The 16,963-nt window shown below is 40.6% G+C and overlaps 1 protein-coding gene across 2 annotated transcripts in view; it reads left to right on the top strand.

Moving 5' to 3' along the window:
• Positions 1-16,963, top strand: part of grik2 (glutamate receptor, ionotropic, kainate 2) — a 214,978-nt gene that overhangs the window by 155,910 nt on the left and 42,105 nt on the right. For both annotated transcript variants that reach the window (XM_040164475.2, XM_040164473.2), the window contains exons 11-12: positions 5,817-6,023; positions 12,331-12,554. In XM_040164475.2, coding sequence (XP_040020409.2) covers positions 5,817-6,023; positions 12,331-12,554 — 431 coding nt within the window. The remainder of the gene's footprint in view (positions 1-5,816; positions 6,024-12,330; positions 12,555-16,963) is intronic.

Here is a 16,963-nt window from a genome sequence, read left to right as displayed (position 1 = left end):
ACGGCGAGGGAGCCACTCGTTTCAATTCATGGTTCTAAAAGTCTTGCGTGTGTTGCAGAGCAATTCACCTCCAGAACAACAGGTGGAGTAACGTGTTTTGTTGAAGACGACCTAGAGAGTCACGTCTTTGTGTGTGGAAGTCGTTGGTTGCTTTATTTATTGATCATAGACTTTATTGCCCCGTGCATCCACACTGCTGCTTTTCATCAAGGACACATTTGTCCCGTATTTTCCTCCACGACTTTGTTCCCCTCGTTTGTGGAGATCTCCCTCCATGAATCAGAGGCCATCCGGCGTCCTTATAGTCCGCCAATGACGGCTTATAGAAGCGGTCATATTTACACATTTCTTCCCACAAAAGCTCTTCAATCTGATCCGTTCTCTCTTAAACATTCTTCATTTTAATAATGGCGGTATTGTGCTATAAACCTTGCAGCATCGATCGGACCCTGATAGCACCGTCTCCACCTCCCCACATCCCCCCCATCCACCCACCCCGACGTCAAACGTTTGACTGCGCCTTACAATCCGGTGCGCCGTGTGGTGCGGAAAATACGGTAATGAAACACAGGAGATGGAATCATCCAGACAGGGCAGGCTATCACAAAACGGCAGCTAAACACAGAAGAAGAGTTAACTTAAAACAATAAATAAAAAAGAAAATGAATTAATGTTTGGGTTCACACACGCAATGACTTTTCAACAGCATAACGTAGCTAATCGTCCCCAAAAATATATATATATATATATATGTATATTTTAAAACTCCATGGACGGTCATGGAGCCAGTTCCGTTCCGTGATGGAAGTGGTTAACGTGTCCACAAGGACTCCGAGGTACTGCTGCATGGGGCTGTGAAAAGTGCCGTCTGTTAGCGTGCCGGGCCACATTTTATGATAATTAGTCTTTCACAGCTGACAGAAGGTCAGAGGTCATAAGCTGCTAATGGGCTCACAATAGCTTCTTTGTGCTCAACGTGCTAGATGACAGTTGGCCTTTAATTGACATGGCAGCACATAGAGAATTTTTAAAAACGGTCAAATTGTAAAGAGGCGAATAAATTATGATATAAAGGGGCTGTTGGGTCATTTGTCACTATGTTGAAACGGGCCACTGGGGGTAGAAAGTAGAAAGTAGCAATGTTCATCTATGTCTCTGCCTTTCTACATATGACGGATGTAAATAAGGTTGTGATGTGCCAAGAGGGAAGATGTGTGACTGGGGTAAAGCGGCGGCTCAGGGACACCCCCATAACCCTCCCCTCAAGGGCCGGATCCCAGACGGCTCTCAAATCACCAACGGGAGGGTGGGAGAGGACCACGGGAGGGGAGGGAGGGAGCCTGAGTCTCGGAGCGGGGACTGGAGGCGTCGGGGTCATGAGTCTCGCAGCGGGGACTGGGGGCGTCGGGGTCATGAGTCTCGGAGCGGGGATTGGGGGCGTCGGGGTCATGAGTCTCGGAGCCTGGACTGGGGGCGTCGGGGTCATGAGTCTCGGAGCGGGGACTGGGGGCGTCGGGGTCATGAGTCTCGGAGCGGGGACTGGGGGCGTCGGGGTCATGAGTCTCGGAGCGGGGACTGGGGGCGTCGGGGTCATGAGTCAGGGCTGAGAGTCTCGGGGCCGGTACTGGCGGGGTCGGAGCAGCGAGTCGGGGAACAGGAACGGGAGATCGCTGCGGCGGCCCAGCGGGAACGGGAGATTGCTGCGGCCCAGCGCGAATGGGAGAGCCGGATCCCAGACGGCTCTCAAATCACCAACGGGAGGGTGGGAGAGGACCATGGGAGGGGAGGGAGGGAGCCTGAGTCTCGGAGCGGGGACTGGAGGCGTCGGGGTCATGAGTCTCGGAGCGGGGACTGGGGGCGTCGGGTTCATGAGTCTCGGAGCGGGGATTGGGGGCGTCGGGGTCATGAGTCTCGGAGCGGGGACTGGGGGCGTCGGGGTCATGAGTCTGGGCTCAGAGTCTCGGGGCCGGTACTGGCGGGGTCGGAGCAGCGAGTCGGGGAACAGGAACGGGAGATCGCTGCGGCGGCCCAGCGGGAACGGGAGATTGCTGCGGCCCAGCGGGAACGGGAGATTGCTGCGGCCCAGCGGGAACGGGAGATTGCTGCGGCCCAGCGGGAACGGGATATCGCTGCGGCCCAGCGGGGAAACCGGTGCGCTGCGGCCCAGCGTGGAGGGAGTAGGTGGCCTGGAGCTTGGCCGCGAGGTCCATCACTCGATCCCACCCGCGTGGTGGCCGGTGGATGGCGAGAGCGTCGACCCGAGCGCCTTCTGGGGACTCTGGGAGAGCCGACGGAGTAGGCCAGGAAGCCAGCAGGGAATCCGGGGAGAGCATTCTTCCCATGCCGAGCAGCCAGTTGTATGCTGCGTGGCCAGCCGAAAGCCAGACTGGTTCTCCGGAACTCCTCCCGGGGAAAAAACTCCTTTCTAGGTCGCGTCATTCTGTCGGGGATGCGTGGGAATGCAGGACTCAAACACAGAGTTTGCAGGAAATAAAAAGGACTTTAATAGTCAAAAACTCCAACAGAGTAACAGGCCAACGGGAAAAAACACACACAAGTACCGGGGGAAAAAAAGCAGGCAGGAACGAGGAACATCCAGGACAACAAACAATGACGCGACAGACAAGTGACAGACACACACAGCTTAAATACACTAGGGAGGTGCAGGTGATTGAAAACAGGTGGAAACAGACAATCACAGACGATGACAGGACAAGGCAGGAAGTTACTCAGGGAGACAAGAAGCAGAAAACCACAAAATAAGACAGGAAATAAAACCACACCGTGACAAAGAAGTGTGAATGAAACTATTTTCCTCCTTCTTATGCGTCAGTGGTATCTTTAATGGATAGGGATCATATCATAGATATAAATATATAAAAGATATAGACTTTTGATTCACAGTTGAACATTGGTGTGAGGTAAAAACGGTAGCGGGAGAAAGCCTGAACCTCAGGGCAGATTTAACACTTGTACCTGGTTGAGCTGTAGCTATCTAGAGGATTGTGCTTTAATGATTGTATGGTTCCACTGTTTTCACTGTTTATGATGTGTTAATACATGGTGACATAAATCGTAAATGGACTGTACTTGTATAGTACTTGTATTTTGACGACTTAAAGTGCTTTAACACTACATGACATCATTCACTCATTCATCACTGATGACAGGAGCTCCCACACACAGCCACCTGCCCATCAATAACTACCATTCACACACTGCAGTCGCAGCTACAGGAGCCATGTTGGGGTTAAGTGTCTTGCCCAAGGACACACCGGCATGCCGGTTACCTGGGCCTGGGATTACATTACGTTATAAAAGCAGACATAAAAGTAACTTAAAAGTCACTTTCCAAAGTAACTAATTACTTTTGATACACAGTAGTACTGGTAAGTAATTCAATTACCTTTAAAAGAAGTAACTAGTAACTGTAACTAAATACTCATTTTCAGTAACTTGCCCAACACTGCTGAACAGAAGACTGTTTAAGTCCTTCCATTCGTCCTAGGGAGCAGGGGTTGTTGTGAGCAAAGGGTCTGCGGTGTAGATGTCTTTGTAATGTGTGTGTTCTGAATGGGAGACTACAGAAGCTTTCTTCGAGGTGCATCACATTGTCTTCACACTCAATAATCGCCACCTGCAATGGAAACCAGCGTGAGGAAACACAAATGGTCGACCAATCCCACAATTTAAACATAATTTCCTGTAGGAAGCCATTACATTGATGTTTCATGCTTACTTCAATTTATACTACAACGTAGTACTACACTATATGACTGGTAGTGTATACCAAGTCTCGTATATTACAGCAGAAGGAATTTATAGGCCAAAATCAAGGTGAATGATAATTATGCCCAATAACTAAGCATATTTGAAAATGAAGTGATTTGAAAAGATGAAACTCTCCTTCCTCCTACTGTAGTCTAATATTGGCAGTAGTCCTTCTGCACACAGTATGGGAAGCGCCTAGAAACCTACCTGTGTGGATTTGAAAATCCAGCATGCTCAACACCACTGTGGCCGTTACCATGGCGATGGGAAGAAAGGAAAACACACCTACCTAGGGTTGTTGGATGTAGAAATGAATGTGCAGGGAAAAAAGACTCTAGTCTCCACCTATTATACGCATCATCATTTGCATCACACAACGGGGTCCCCTCCATTTGTTGGCCTATGTGTCCCTATTTTCAATGCCAGCAGAGGGATTGCGTACATTTCACTTATGCTCAGCTCCAACAAGTGTACAAACAAAGACTGGTGTGTTTTTGTGTTGGTACTGTATGTGTGCAGCGGCACTGGTATTGATCTGGATGTGGACGGGGCTTTCTGCTCTTTCATCAACATTAAATCAGTACCTTGCAGTTCGGCAGCTGCTGAGGTGTCATGTAGCAGCATATAAGCCAAAGTAGATCCAACAAGATGTTGATGGTTGCGGTTGTGGGTTATATTAAGGCTTCTAATTTGAACTGATTTCTAATTAGTTTGTTTTAGGGCGCAAGGCAGCGATTGGGAAAGAGGTGATTGTCAGTAGAATTATTGTAATTTTCTCTATGAGTAATCATCTTGTGTAGAGAGCAATGGTCTATGTCTTGTTAGGGGTAACACATGTAAATGACATACGCCACGAAAAGCCTTTTCTTTACCAAAGTACTATTTTTTTCTGATTTTGATTGATTATTGCTGGTTAATGTTTCGAATTTGGTTTAGATGTTTAGACGTTGTTACGTCTTATCTGATCATGTTACACATTGATACTATAGTGTGGTTGTGTAGGTTTGTTTGTGTGTTTGTGTGTGTGTGTACTTGTGTTTGTTTGTTTTTGACTATTTTCAAGTGTTTTGTGATTTGTACTATTTCACCTGACACTTTCAAACATTAAATACAAATATTTATTAAAAAATAGGATTTAATCAGCAAATATGCTTTTTGAAAAGTTTCATTCTAAAAGTAAATATAAATACTTGGGACAAATTCAATGGAGAATAAAGATTCCTCGTGAATAGAACAAATTGTTGTTCGCCATCTGCCAAAATCTCACAACCTACCTCCTGTTAAAACACTAGCCAGTGGATCAGAGCTGTTTGCAATATTTGTTTTTTAGCTCTTTCTTTTGGATTTATTTATCTGAGAGTGTCACGGGAGTCGTAGAAATGAGGGATGTGCGGCGAGAATGAGCGTCTAAGGCTAACAAAGACAGATGGTGCATGCAGCAGAGGTACAAAGGGGAGGATTCTGGAGGAGGAGAAAACATGGAATGAAGCGTTGAGGAGAGCGAGGAGACAGACACAGTGGAGGAGATGCTCAGTGGGCGGGAGGGGAGGAAAAAAGCAGTATGAAAGAAGACATCAGTAATCTCCCAAGCTGCGAACAGAGAGGCCGTGCCGGCTCTTGCTCTCTCTTTTTATGTCCGTCTATCAGCATCGCTTATCTCATTGACAAAGCGTGTGGTGTCCTGAAAGATGGGCCTGGGCCCCAAGCCAGCGTGCTGAGCCTGAGAGGAGCACAGAGTCATTGATATGGGGGATTATCTTTTATTATGGTCATGCCTCACTTTACACCAACCCTACCTCACATCACAGTACTGGCACTGCTAACACACGCACACACACACACACACACACACACACACAACACACACACACACAAACACATACATACATAAGTACTTCACGTGTCCTACCCTTTCGAGCCAGTGTGATCAGACTTGTGTGGCTGAAAAGCCCATCTCACACCTCAGACACCCTCTAAGATAGGCGTTATTGGTGGGTAAAAGATGCCTTAGAGACTCACCCCTTCTCCACTATTTCACCTGACAGGAGGAGCCATATGTAATGTTCAAGAAGTCGGACAAGCCGCTGTATGGGAACGACCGCTTCGAGGGCTACTGCATAGACCTGCTGAAAGAGCTGGCCAACATCCTGGGCTTCACTTATGAGGTCCGCCTGGTAGAAGATGGGAGATACGGTGCCCAGGATGAGAACACAGGCCAGTGGAATGGCATTGTCAAGGAGCTAATGGACCATGTGAGTCTTTTAATATAATTTCATTTATAGTAAAGACATAAAAACATTAATGGGATTTATTGATCTTTATAACACGTGTTGACATCCACCCACACAATTGCTGGAAGCGGGGACCAATTTACTGCATTTTTGCAGAGCAACTATAGTAATTCATGCCTTTACATGCGTGTTAGTCTATATTTACAAATGGTAATACAACATTCAATACATTTTATTTCACGCAAGTGAGAACAAGTCAATTACCTAGTTATTTCAGTTTAATACATGTGTTCAAGACAAATAAGAGGAACATTTGAGTTACATCACAGAACTCACTTTACTTTAGATAAATACAAATAAAAAATTGTTAATAACTCTAAACCCAAACAACAATGGAAATATTATCAACAGTGAAACATTAAAGCTGCGTCACACTCTAGTTTATTAACTGGGTCAATATCACCATAAAGTGCCTTTGAGACTTGCCCATTTCCAAAAAAAAGCAGAAATTTTCCATTGAACTTCATATTTATTTTTTAAGTAGATCTGATGCTGTTAGAAATGCATGTTGGTCAAGCTCCAACACTTTTTATAAATTAACTGCAAGCAGACAATGTATAAGCAAACAGAAAAATATGTCCACCCTGTCATGGACAAATTCAAAGCAAAGTAAATACATAGTGATTATAAAATGTACATTTTCAGAAAGCTATTGGGTCCCTTTCTCAACGGTATATTTTAATTAATGGGAAAAGTATTTGGATAATAATGAAATAATGGCAAACTATTTGTTTCTTTATAAAATCTGCAATAGTTGCACTTTCTTTTCTAAATAAAATCTAACAACAAAGCTATCTGGTCAAACTTAAAAAAAAAAACAGTTTGGCCCTCATTTGTTTATAAAGGAATCACACAAAAGGTTTTGCTAACTTGTGAAAATAATTTGTTTATTTTCTTAAAACATGAAAATGACAGGGTGGACCTCATGAATGCAATACATCTAAAGGAAATTATGGAGAAAAAGAGTGTGCTTTTCCCATGTAGGGGAAAATTTACCAGTTGAACAGACTGGTTTTGATGTGGACACTGAATAAATATTCCCCAAATGAGCCATTAATTTGGCAAATATGGTGGTAAACTGTGTACATCATTTTGCACAGTGAGTCAAACATTCAACTGTAGAACAAGAAGAAGAAAAGAGAAAATAAAAGAAAAATCTCTTTGTTTTAGAATTTTCATATTCACTTCTAATGTCTCCAATCAGGGACATGTGGAAAAGAAGAGATCTTTTGATGGGTGGATTCACTTTTTGAAGTCCCAACAAAGAACTGACTTTTGCACGTGGTGATTTGGACGCACTTTATGTCTTGCTCCTATGGAACCTCATCTTATATTTCTTAGATTTGGTTTTCTCTTTTGCGAGCTGTGCCTCCAATATTTGAATCTGTTTTTTCCAGCCTGATCTCCAAAACCTGTTCGTAAAAATGTATACGAAAATCTTGAACATACAAATTCGTAGTGATACATACGAAATAAATACGGACTGCAACTGATGACGTCACCCTATTCAAAGTGAATGGGGACCTGCACCCCGTAAACACACTGTGAAGTCTAACGATGTAAAATAAACGTGTTATGATTGCATTTTTAACGAGAAATCAATGTTAACTTGTAAGAATAGAATACTAACCCTAACCCCCTCAAAAAATCCAACATGGCGGAGAGACGTTCACTCAAGAATCCGACATGGTCCGCCATGTTGTTCACTCGAGGGGCGTGGTTAACCCGGGCAGTTCGTATGTATTGTTACGAATTTGTATGTTCAAGATTTTCGTATACATTTTTACGAACAGGTTTTGGAGATCACGTTGTTTTTTTCAGTTTCCTCTTCGAACTCCTTTGAATGCTTTCCCCTTGACGCCGTTGCCTAAAACACAAAATATTTGTAAGGATTTTCAGTATGATTTTAGCAAATTAATTATCGATGTGTCATTTTATCAGTACATAAACAGTTGATAATTGTCCTTGAAATAAATCTAAACTTTTGAATAAGTCATCAGCTAAACTTCCAATGATCTAACCTGCAGGCCTCTGGCTGAGGGGAGGTTGCGCCTCTGACTGTAAGCATGTCTGAAAGCAATGTCCCTGTTTCTGGCTCTCGCTTGTCTTTTTCCCTCTATCCATTCCTTTCTTTTTGCCCTGTTCTCTCTCTCACCGGGCTCAATGACACCCTTCTTATCCATAATCTCTCTGTCTTTATTCCATTTGTCCCTCTCTTTCTAAAGGTAATTTCTTCTTCTATCCCGGTCAGCATCACAACCTTCCCTATATCTCCTTGCTATCTCAGCTCCTTTTGAGCTCATTCCTTTCTAAAAGACAATTCAAAATGTTCCCTTACACTTTTTAATTGGCTGTTAAAGTGTTGTAATATACATATTACAACGGCTATTACACACAATTATCAGCATGTGGCATAAACTATGTGCATGTCCTCCCTGTCACGAACCATGTCCACCGTGTCATAGAAGGCTTGCTTACAGGGTGGACATTTTTGGCCAATTTTAGCATTTAATGAGCATTTAATGACAGGGTGGACAGCAATTTCAGGGACACATGTAAAATGTTCAATATGATTATGAAAATATAATATACATGATCAAAATGATTTGTTGTGGACAATATAACTATATATTTTTTAAAATTTAGTCTCATTTAACCATTTATTACACATACTGTAGTAAGCAGAGCAGTGTGTGGGACATGCCAAAATCACGTACATCTAATGAAAAAAAACGGTATAAAACGAAGGAAACACATTTTAAGAGAATAATGATTGTACTGATATGTGTGTAAATGTTTGGTCATTTATAATAAAACCTCAGAGTTTCATTATTTTGCTACATTTTCATGATTCTGACACCGAAGGAACCTTATGGTGATATTGACTCAAGTCTTTTGAATTTGAATCATTCATCAATGAAAACGATAAAGAGAAAGAACACCGTGAAAGAGGGCATCCCATGAGCTTCTGGCTGGTATCCTTAGTGTCTTATTACCATGTAATACAATTCCTGGAAAGTTCTATGACATCTAGATTAAACCCATTTACAAGTCACAAGTTACACTTCAGTCGTCAGGATAATCACGCCTTTAAAGGGGGAAGGGTCAGTTGATAAAGAGTGTGCGCAAATTAACCCAATAATTGAAGTCGGGCTATCTTGGTTCCTCAACAACTTAACCGCATTCAAACAATCTTGTTCATTTGAACCAGACGTCAGTCGTCAGGATAATCGCGAATCCATAAAATAACCAGGTAAATAACCTCAAAGAAGCAGCCTTTTTTTCTCTGCTGACGAGGGGAAAGATAATCTTAAACGCATATGAAGAAATTCAAGACCATAATATGTATTGTTGTAATCATTTCTGTCTTCTTAATTGGACGTTTTGTACATCTTTTTGCTGTTTATTTTGTACACATGACAACCTCTTGCTTTTATTTTGATTGTGAAAGAACAAGGCATTCCGATGTAAAATCATATGAGAATCCAATGGAGATAATTACAAAATACTGTAGATTACAGGAGAAGCTAAAAAAATGCACTCTCATTAGGATTTGGAATCAATTATTGGACAAAAATGTATTAGTTACAGATGTAGATTTGTAAGCAGTTGACCTGCAGTATGCTCTGTTGTCTGTTTTTCAGATGTGCCAAGTTGTAAATGTTATTTTGGCAATTTATATAACTTGGCAAAATATAACTTTTATATTTTTGTAAACTGTAAAATGTTTGGTTGAAAAATAAAAAACAATATATCGAGGAGCAGTTTTGCACTGAAACGCAAAACTGGAAAGTTACCTCCAGCTCTATTTGAGAGTACAGTGTTGCATAGATTCTTTTAGAACATGTTTTCCCTACAGAGCTTATTAAAACTCGCACAGGCACACACAATGTGCTCACAGTGTAGATCATTACTCCTGAAAAAAGTCCCTGTTAGGATAAACTGCATGGGCTGAAAAATAGCAGACCTTGCACGGGCAATAGTCAATATCTGACCCGTCTCCTGCTCTTGATCAGTGCAGTGATTGGCCGTCCTGACAGACCGTCTGGTCCTGTTGAGCCTGAAGGGCCCAACCGTGCGAGACGATGTTCAGCGTGGGTTTGTCCAACTTCTCACACAGGGCTTGACTGAGTCAGATGGTGATTACAGACGACAGGCCCTCAGACGACTGGGGAGTGTGGACTCACAGGGATGTAGTTCAGATGAAGAAGACAGGTTGAATTGAGCTGGAAACATTCCGTCAAATGAATTTACCAAAGTTATCTTTGGTTTCCCGAATGCTCGAAGAGGAGGCTCATGGGGTTATTTGGATTCAGAGATGCCTGGTATCTGCTTTAGGTGTTTTTGTATCACAGCTGTAAGGAAGAGGTACGGTCAATCACTCCTCAAGTGATGTTGGCAACCTTCACAAGACAAAAAGGATATGGTGTTGAGAAAAGAAGCGCTTGACCCTTCTGTGGATGTTTAGCATTTATAGTCACGGAGGTCAAATATAACCAGCAATACCGCACAGTTTTCCGGCCAGATATGGAAACATGACTTTCCTATACATCCCCAATGTGTATCTTCAGAGCACATGTCGTAGCAACCCCTGTGCTCCTGTGCCAGAGAAGAGATTATGCCATATTATGAATAATATGAATAATAGATGCTCAGTGTGTCCTGCAAACAGCTGTATGTATGCAGAGCAGAGGTGTGTGACCTTTACACAACATAAACTCTGTAGGCCTTCAAAACACATTTTTTATTGTCAGAATAATTGGCATATTTGGAATGCTGCAAAAAAGGGACTTTGTTTTCAGAACAAGGTTGATTTTAACACTGTGAATAAAGGCATCAACAAATCATTTGGAATGAGTTCATCTCTATCTACGAGGACAATAAAACCACAAAAACGTCTGCGTTCAAGCGTAGGTTTGGTCTCAGCATTGGTAGGTACTAGCCGCCTGCCCCTTGTAAAAGAAAACTTGGTTCAGTAAAGTTGGTATTATTTTGAACAGGCAAACGTTATTAACATATATTAACATTTGTGTAACTTGGCATTGTTGGCCTACATCTTTAAGCTCAATCTTGTCTAGAGCATCTTGATGCTCACGCCATACAGATACATTGTTCAGCTACTGCTGGGACATAGTTCATCTCAACCTTTTTAACACAGTGAAACTCCGCTCAGCTTCAACTGAGGAAACATGCACAAACATTTCTGATCAGCTTCTCCACTTGGCCAAAGAGACCCCTTTGGTTAGTTAAAGCTTTCCCTAAACTGCAAATCCAAGCAATCTAAAAACTTTCTGAGCAATGAAATCATGTATTCATTAATACAATGCATACACTTGGTGATTTCCAATTTATAGCACTTTTTTACTACCTTCAAGTAATTCAACGTTAATTCAGCCAGTTAATATCACTTTGAGGTGGTGAAAAAACCTTGTATATCTCTTTTCTTTTTTGGTGGCATTTTCCTACCTTCAAAGCACAATAGGGTCAACAATATCAATGCTGAGACCAAACCAAAACTAATACAAGGATTTGTTATTTCCTGGTGTAGTAACTGATTGTGTCAGTCTACCGCCAGCTCTCTTTCTACGAGGGATGATTCCAAGAGTTTCAGGCTCCACCGCTTCAGCTAATGAAATGACAGCATCTTCTCGAGGACGCGTTGGAAAACTTGGAAATCAATTTTTTACTCGTCTGGGCGACGAACATAATTTAGATAATAATAAGAATGAGTTTGCAAATATATTGTACATTTTTTGTTCTAACAGGCAATTAAAATGAAAAAAATATTAGTAGCGACAATTGGGTCTTTCCCAAACTTTTGTCGTGACTAGTCCCTAGGGACCCTATGCAAACCTACACCCTTTGTTTGGACGGACCAAAGCGGTCCGTGAGGCCAAAAAGTTTGGGGACCACTGCTTTAGAGCATTGGTGACCTGTCCTATATGTCTCCCTAAAGTGCATTACATAAAGTATATTACCAACATAGGCTACAGCTTGCAACCATCCGGACAAAAGGAGAAAATAGATAAAGAAAATAAATGAATGCTTTTAATTAGGCTCCAGGGGGAAAATTGTGAGTTTAGTACTGGGAGTACACTTAATGGATGGAAAGAAAAAGAGAGCTTTATATTTCTTGCTAAGTGCCTTGGGACGGACGGACTGTGTAGTGTGTAAAGGACCTGTTTTCTTAATTTGATTGCCTTTTAACGCTTCCTGTGCCATGGACTTATGGTCTATCTCTCTTCTCTTTTATGTTTGCTGTTGACAGAGAGCTGATCTGGCAGTAGCTCCCCTTGCCATCACATACACCCGCGAGAAGATTATCGACTTCTCCAAGCCTTTCATGACGCTGGGTATAAGTATACTGTACCGCAAGCCCAACGGGACCAACCCTGGGGTCTTCTCCTTCCTCAACCCCCTCTCGCCTGATATCTGGATGTATATTCTGCTGGCTTACTTGGGTGTCAGTTGTGTGCTGTTTGTCATAGCCAGGTAACATGTTACTTCCAGTGATCACAACCTTACACACAGTCGGAAACATGCTTGGCTACCATCACCCGCCAATTTCTGTAATCACACGATCACCACACTAACTCTCTCACAGTAAAATCTCACTGTGTTCATTGACAATTCTAACACTGATCAACCTTCGGCTATCACAACTCAACGCCATTGCTGTGTAATTAATTAATTAATGCAGTTCAACCATGGAGGAGTTCATGAATATTGACCTTTTCCCATTAGACATTTACACACTTGGCATGGCTAAAAGGTTACTCCTGGCCTGCTTCTACATACTACTGCTTCCACATACATTGATATCAGTACACACCGGAATAAAGAACTCAAGACAGAGAGGTTGGAGGCCCGAAGAGCTGTTTGAGGGTTGTGTGTGTATGTCTGAGAGTGGCTGAAAGGTTATCCACTCATACAAATATGTGTGCAAAAGTGTGTGTTCGTGGGATGTCTCAAGCTGGTGTGAACACTGCTGCCCCTTTCCACCTTTCCCTCACTGTCCGCAATGTCTCTGAGGCCATGCTTTCTTTTCTTTTCTCTTGTTTCTTCACCTTGCTTGAAGCACAACTGTAAGTCAGATACAGCCTATCATTTGTTCTGCTTGATTAGGTTTACAGTCTTTAATTACCTAAAAATAATTGTCTGCCGGTTTGTTAGTTTTCAGCTTTAGTCTTACCACCCTCGCCAAATTGGACACCCTGTAGGAAATGCAGGGTCAAGTGAGATTGTAGTGGTTGTAACCTTTGCATTGGATCAACTCCGTAGCTAAACATCTTTCGTGCTTATAGCAGCTGAGAATATGCAACTCATATATACCTTCAGACTGCTTTAATAAGCAGGGTATCAAAGCACACAGAGCAGGTGGGTGGGAGAAAGATACCGCAGTTCCATCCCCCTCCTGCTCCAAATGACATCGTCAGCGCAAGATAGCAGCACCCGCATCCAAGATATTTTGGTTTAATTTATGTACAGTCGGAGCAAGTGGAGTTCTTCATGTTAATATAGGTTACACCCTGCTTTGCTCTTTAGTTGCTTTAAAATACTTTATAACTTCTGCAACAAACTTGTCTCTTCACTGGGCCTGTCACCTGTAATTGCAGTACTCTTAGTGCCTTTGGAAGAAAATGAACAGTTTTTACTTCTTTGCTCTACTTGAGACTTAACGTGACCGAAGCACACTAAAATGGCCTATATGGCCTTTATATATAATATCGGGTGTTGTTTATAATGGACTAACACAGCTCTTTATTATTATTTGTTTTCTGTTTTTTTCAACTACATCACAGTTTTAGTTTAGTGATGGCGCTGACACTGAAAACGCTTTGACTGATGAAATGACACAACAAATTATTTCTACTGGTTTTCTTTACTTTGACAAAACCACTCAGTTGATGAAAATAGGCCAATGCCTTTTGAAGGCCCGCTCATTTGATCCAGTGCTCATGCTGCCATTTGAAGGGTGAAGAAAAAAAGAGGAAGAAAAGTTCTTGTTAACGGTAAAACTTTTGAGAGAAATCAGCTCTCTTGCAGCTGTGAACCGACAGTTTTAGCGTTAACACATTTCCTATGTTACTGGCAATATGATCACACAGGGTAATAAAAAGCGGCAACTGTCATCTAAGTTGGCTCAGAATATGCACCTATCTCAATTTAATATCATAATAAGTACGTGTTTGGGTAAGTGTATAAATTCCCCTCTCAATCTATTCCTTTTCTTCTCCTGCACACACCAACGCATGCAGGGCTACAGCAGCATGTTTTTGCTGTAGAGTGAAGTACATAACGGTCTCACAAACTTCATGAAATGAGAAGTCTAAAAGACAGATCAAGCGTTGTGAACGGAAGATGTGGCGATTACTTCTCTCCGTATTAACAAGAAGAGTTAGAAATGTTTAAAATGTATGAGGTATTAAATATCTTCCCACTTTCCTTCCCTCTGCCATGTGGCCATGCCGATAGTTTTATATTTGGTTCTTTCACTCCAATATATTTAAGGTGAATTAAGATTTTGAAGTCAAACCCAGAAATGCAATAGCCACATGGCTTACCAGAAAGAGTGTCTCTGTTCTAGATAATCAAAAATAATTACCTGTTCATGCTTTTCACCGAAGCTTATTGACAGTTTACCCTACCGAATGTTTAGTTCCTGTTAAACTAGAAAAAATATTCAAAATTACAGATACTGTATATATCAGGAACATCTCAAGAAACTAGTTGTGTAACTGCACAGAATAAAAAGGGATAAGAGAGTGAACAGATTCTTTAATAAAACCAGCATGGGATCAGCTAAATGTGAACCTTTAAATACTACCATATGATAATAATCATGGTTAAGAGAATAAAAAGGTGAATGCCTTACACACCTCGAAGACCAAACAACGTTAACACACACAACAGCACTAAAATAAGCAACAAAAAAACTAGCAATGGATACCTAAAATAAGCACTTGCCACCATTCACATTTCTACTATAGAATGCTACAGTAATGCTACAGGAATAGTGACTGAAGCAATTCCATATAGATGAAGGCATGTATCATAAAGAAATATTTGGGTCTAATAATTTAGATTCACATATTGTATTTGCAATTTAGATTAGATAGTTTTAACATAAACAAACGAATAGCCTCTATGTGATCCATATATCTGCCAGTCAAATGCAATTGAAACAAGTAAGAATGACATTTATGTAACAAATATGAATATATAAATATTTGAAATACACATTAACAAGTTTAGCATAAATATAGATCAATAGATAGATAAATAAAGTGAGAATGAAAAATGCACTATATATACACAGTAAATAAAATAGCAGAGTAAACATATTAAGTTAAGTGAAAGGAGTATGTACAGTGGACTATGTATTAAATTAAATTAGAACATGAATTAATGTATTTATGGTAAATTAAATTTACAATTCATAATTTGTTTTAAATTCATAACCACGGGTATACATTTAGTAGTAATAAAATTGATTAAATTGATACTCATAATGGTCTTATGCAATAAACTAAATTAACTTAAAATAAATGAATGTGCTTTCAATAAATAAACCAAATGTATTATGAAATTTATATCCACATATTTTAAAAATATTTTTCTATTTACACCACACCTATAATATTTAGCTACTACGATACAATTCATCAGAAAAGAACAGTCAGAATATTTATTGTATTAACTCTTTATTGGTGTTTGGCAAACTTGAGCAATGTAAAAACTTTGCCAGCAATATAGTATCATAAAACTACAGCACTACACTACTATACCACAACACACTAACAGTACTATACTGCTATGCAACTACACTGCCCCACACTACATATTTTAACAAATGCGATCTCAGATGAATCGTCAAACATTAAAAACGACATCCAGCTGCTTAAAAAAAAAAGATAATTTATAGCACACTATGACCAAATCATATTACAGATGAATACATGAGACAAAGGTTGATGTATTCGTCTTACTTAATAATATGTGGGATAATGAGAGAAAGTGCTAACTAGTTTGCAATGTGACAGTCAATGTATTGATAATTGTGTGACACAATATTAACTGCATTCGTAAGACATTTATATACATTGACTACAAGCTATGAAGATGACAGCAGTTGTAACTCACGTTACATCCAGGCCGTGGTAAGATGACCATGAGAAGTCTGGTGTCACTTTTTCTTCTGAACCGTTCCATTTCCCAAAATATTGATATAAATTCTCATACATTTTAACAAATTGAATCTCACTTGTTTCCCAGTGAAGCATATTCAAACCATATACATGTCTTTTAATTGATTCAATTGACAATTGAATTTTTTTCCAAATTTGCTGATTTATGCTGCTTTTTAAGACATTTTAAAATAAAAACAAAAAAAATACTTACTACCATTATTATCATTTTTTGGTATTTACAAGGTATCTTTATTTACCAACATTTCTCCAAAACTAAACAAATTATATATGCAATAGCTTATAGGTAGGGTTGAACTTGGATTACATAGCCACAGGGTTACTGGTTGGGCTACTCGGCTCAGGTCAGGGAACCATCATGTTATGATGTTTAGAAGTCATACAGAAGTAAGATCTAGCTTTCCATTAAGAGGTAACAACACGGTCTGTTTACATGAGCCCAATCCCTCTCTGCTTTTTCTATACACATTAAAAAGCCTTATTTGTCCCATGTTTTTTAATTAAACCATGCATGGGGGTGAATTGCATTTCTTTCACCTTCTGTTCATATACGTCATTTGTATGTTAACTACTCACTTCACAAAGCTTGTGAGACCAAACTTTCAAGTGCATCAAATTGACAGGCATTACTTCACAGTTCCAAGGTTACCTGAAGGTTTAATTATTGATTATATATACGTATATATTTATGTG

The sequence above is a fragment of the Gasterosteus aculeatus genome, chromosome 20 (genome assembly GCF_964276395.1).
Source record: "Gasterosteus aculeatus chromosome 20, fGasAcu3.hap1.1, whole genome shotgun sequence".
NCBI classification, from domain to species: domain Eukaryota; kingdom Metazoa; phylum Chordata; class Actinopteri; order Perciformes; family Gasterosteidae; genus Gasterosteus; species Gasterosteus aculeatus.
Note: the sequence above shows the minus strand (reverse complement) of the source record. Positions and strands in the feature narration are given on the sequence as shown.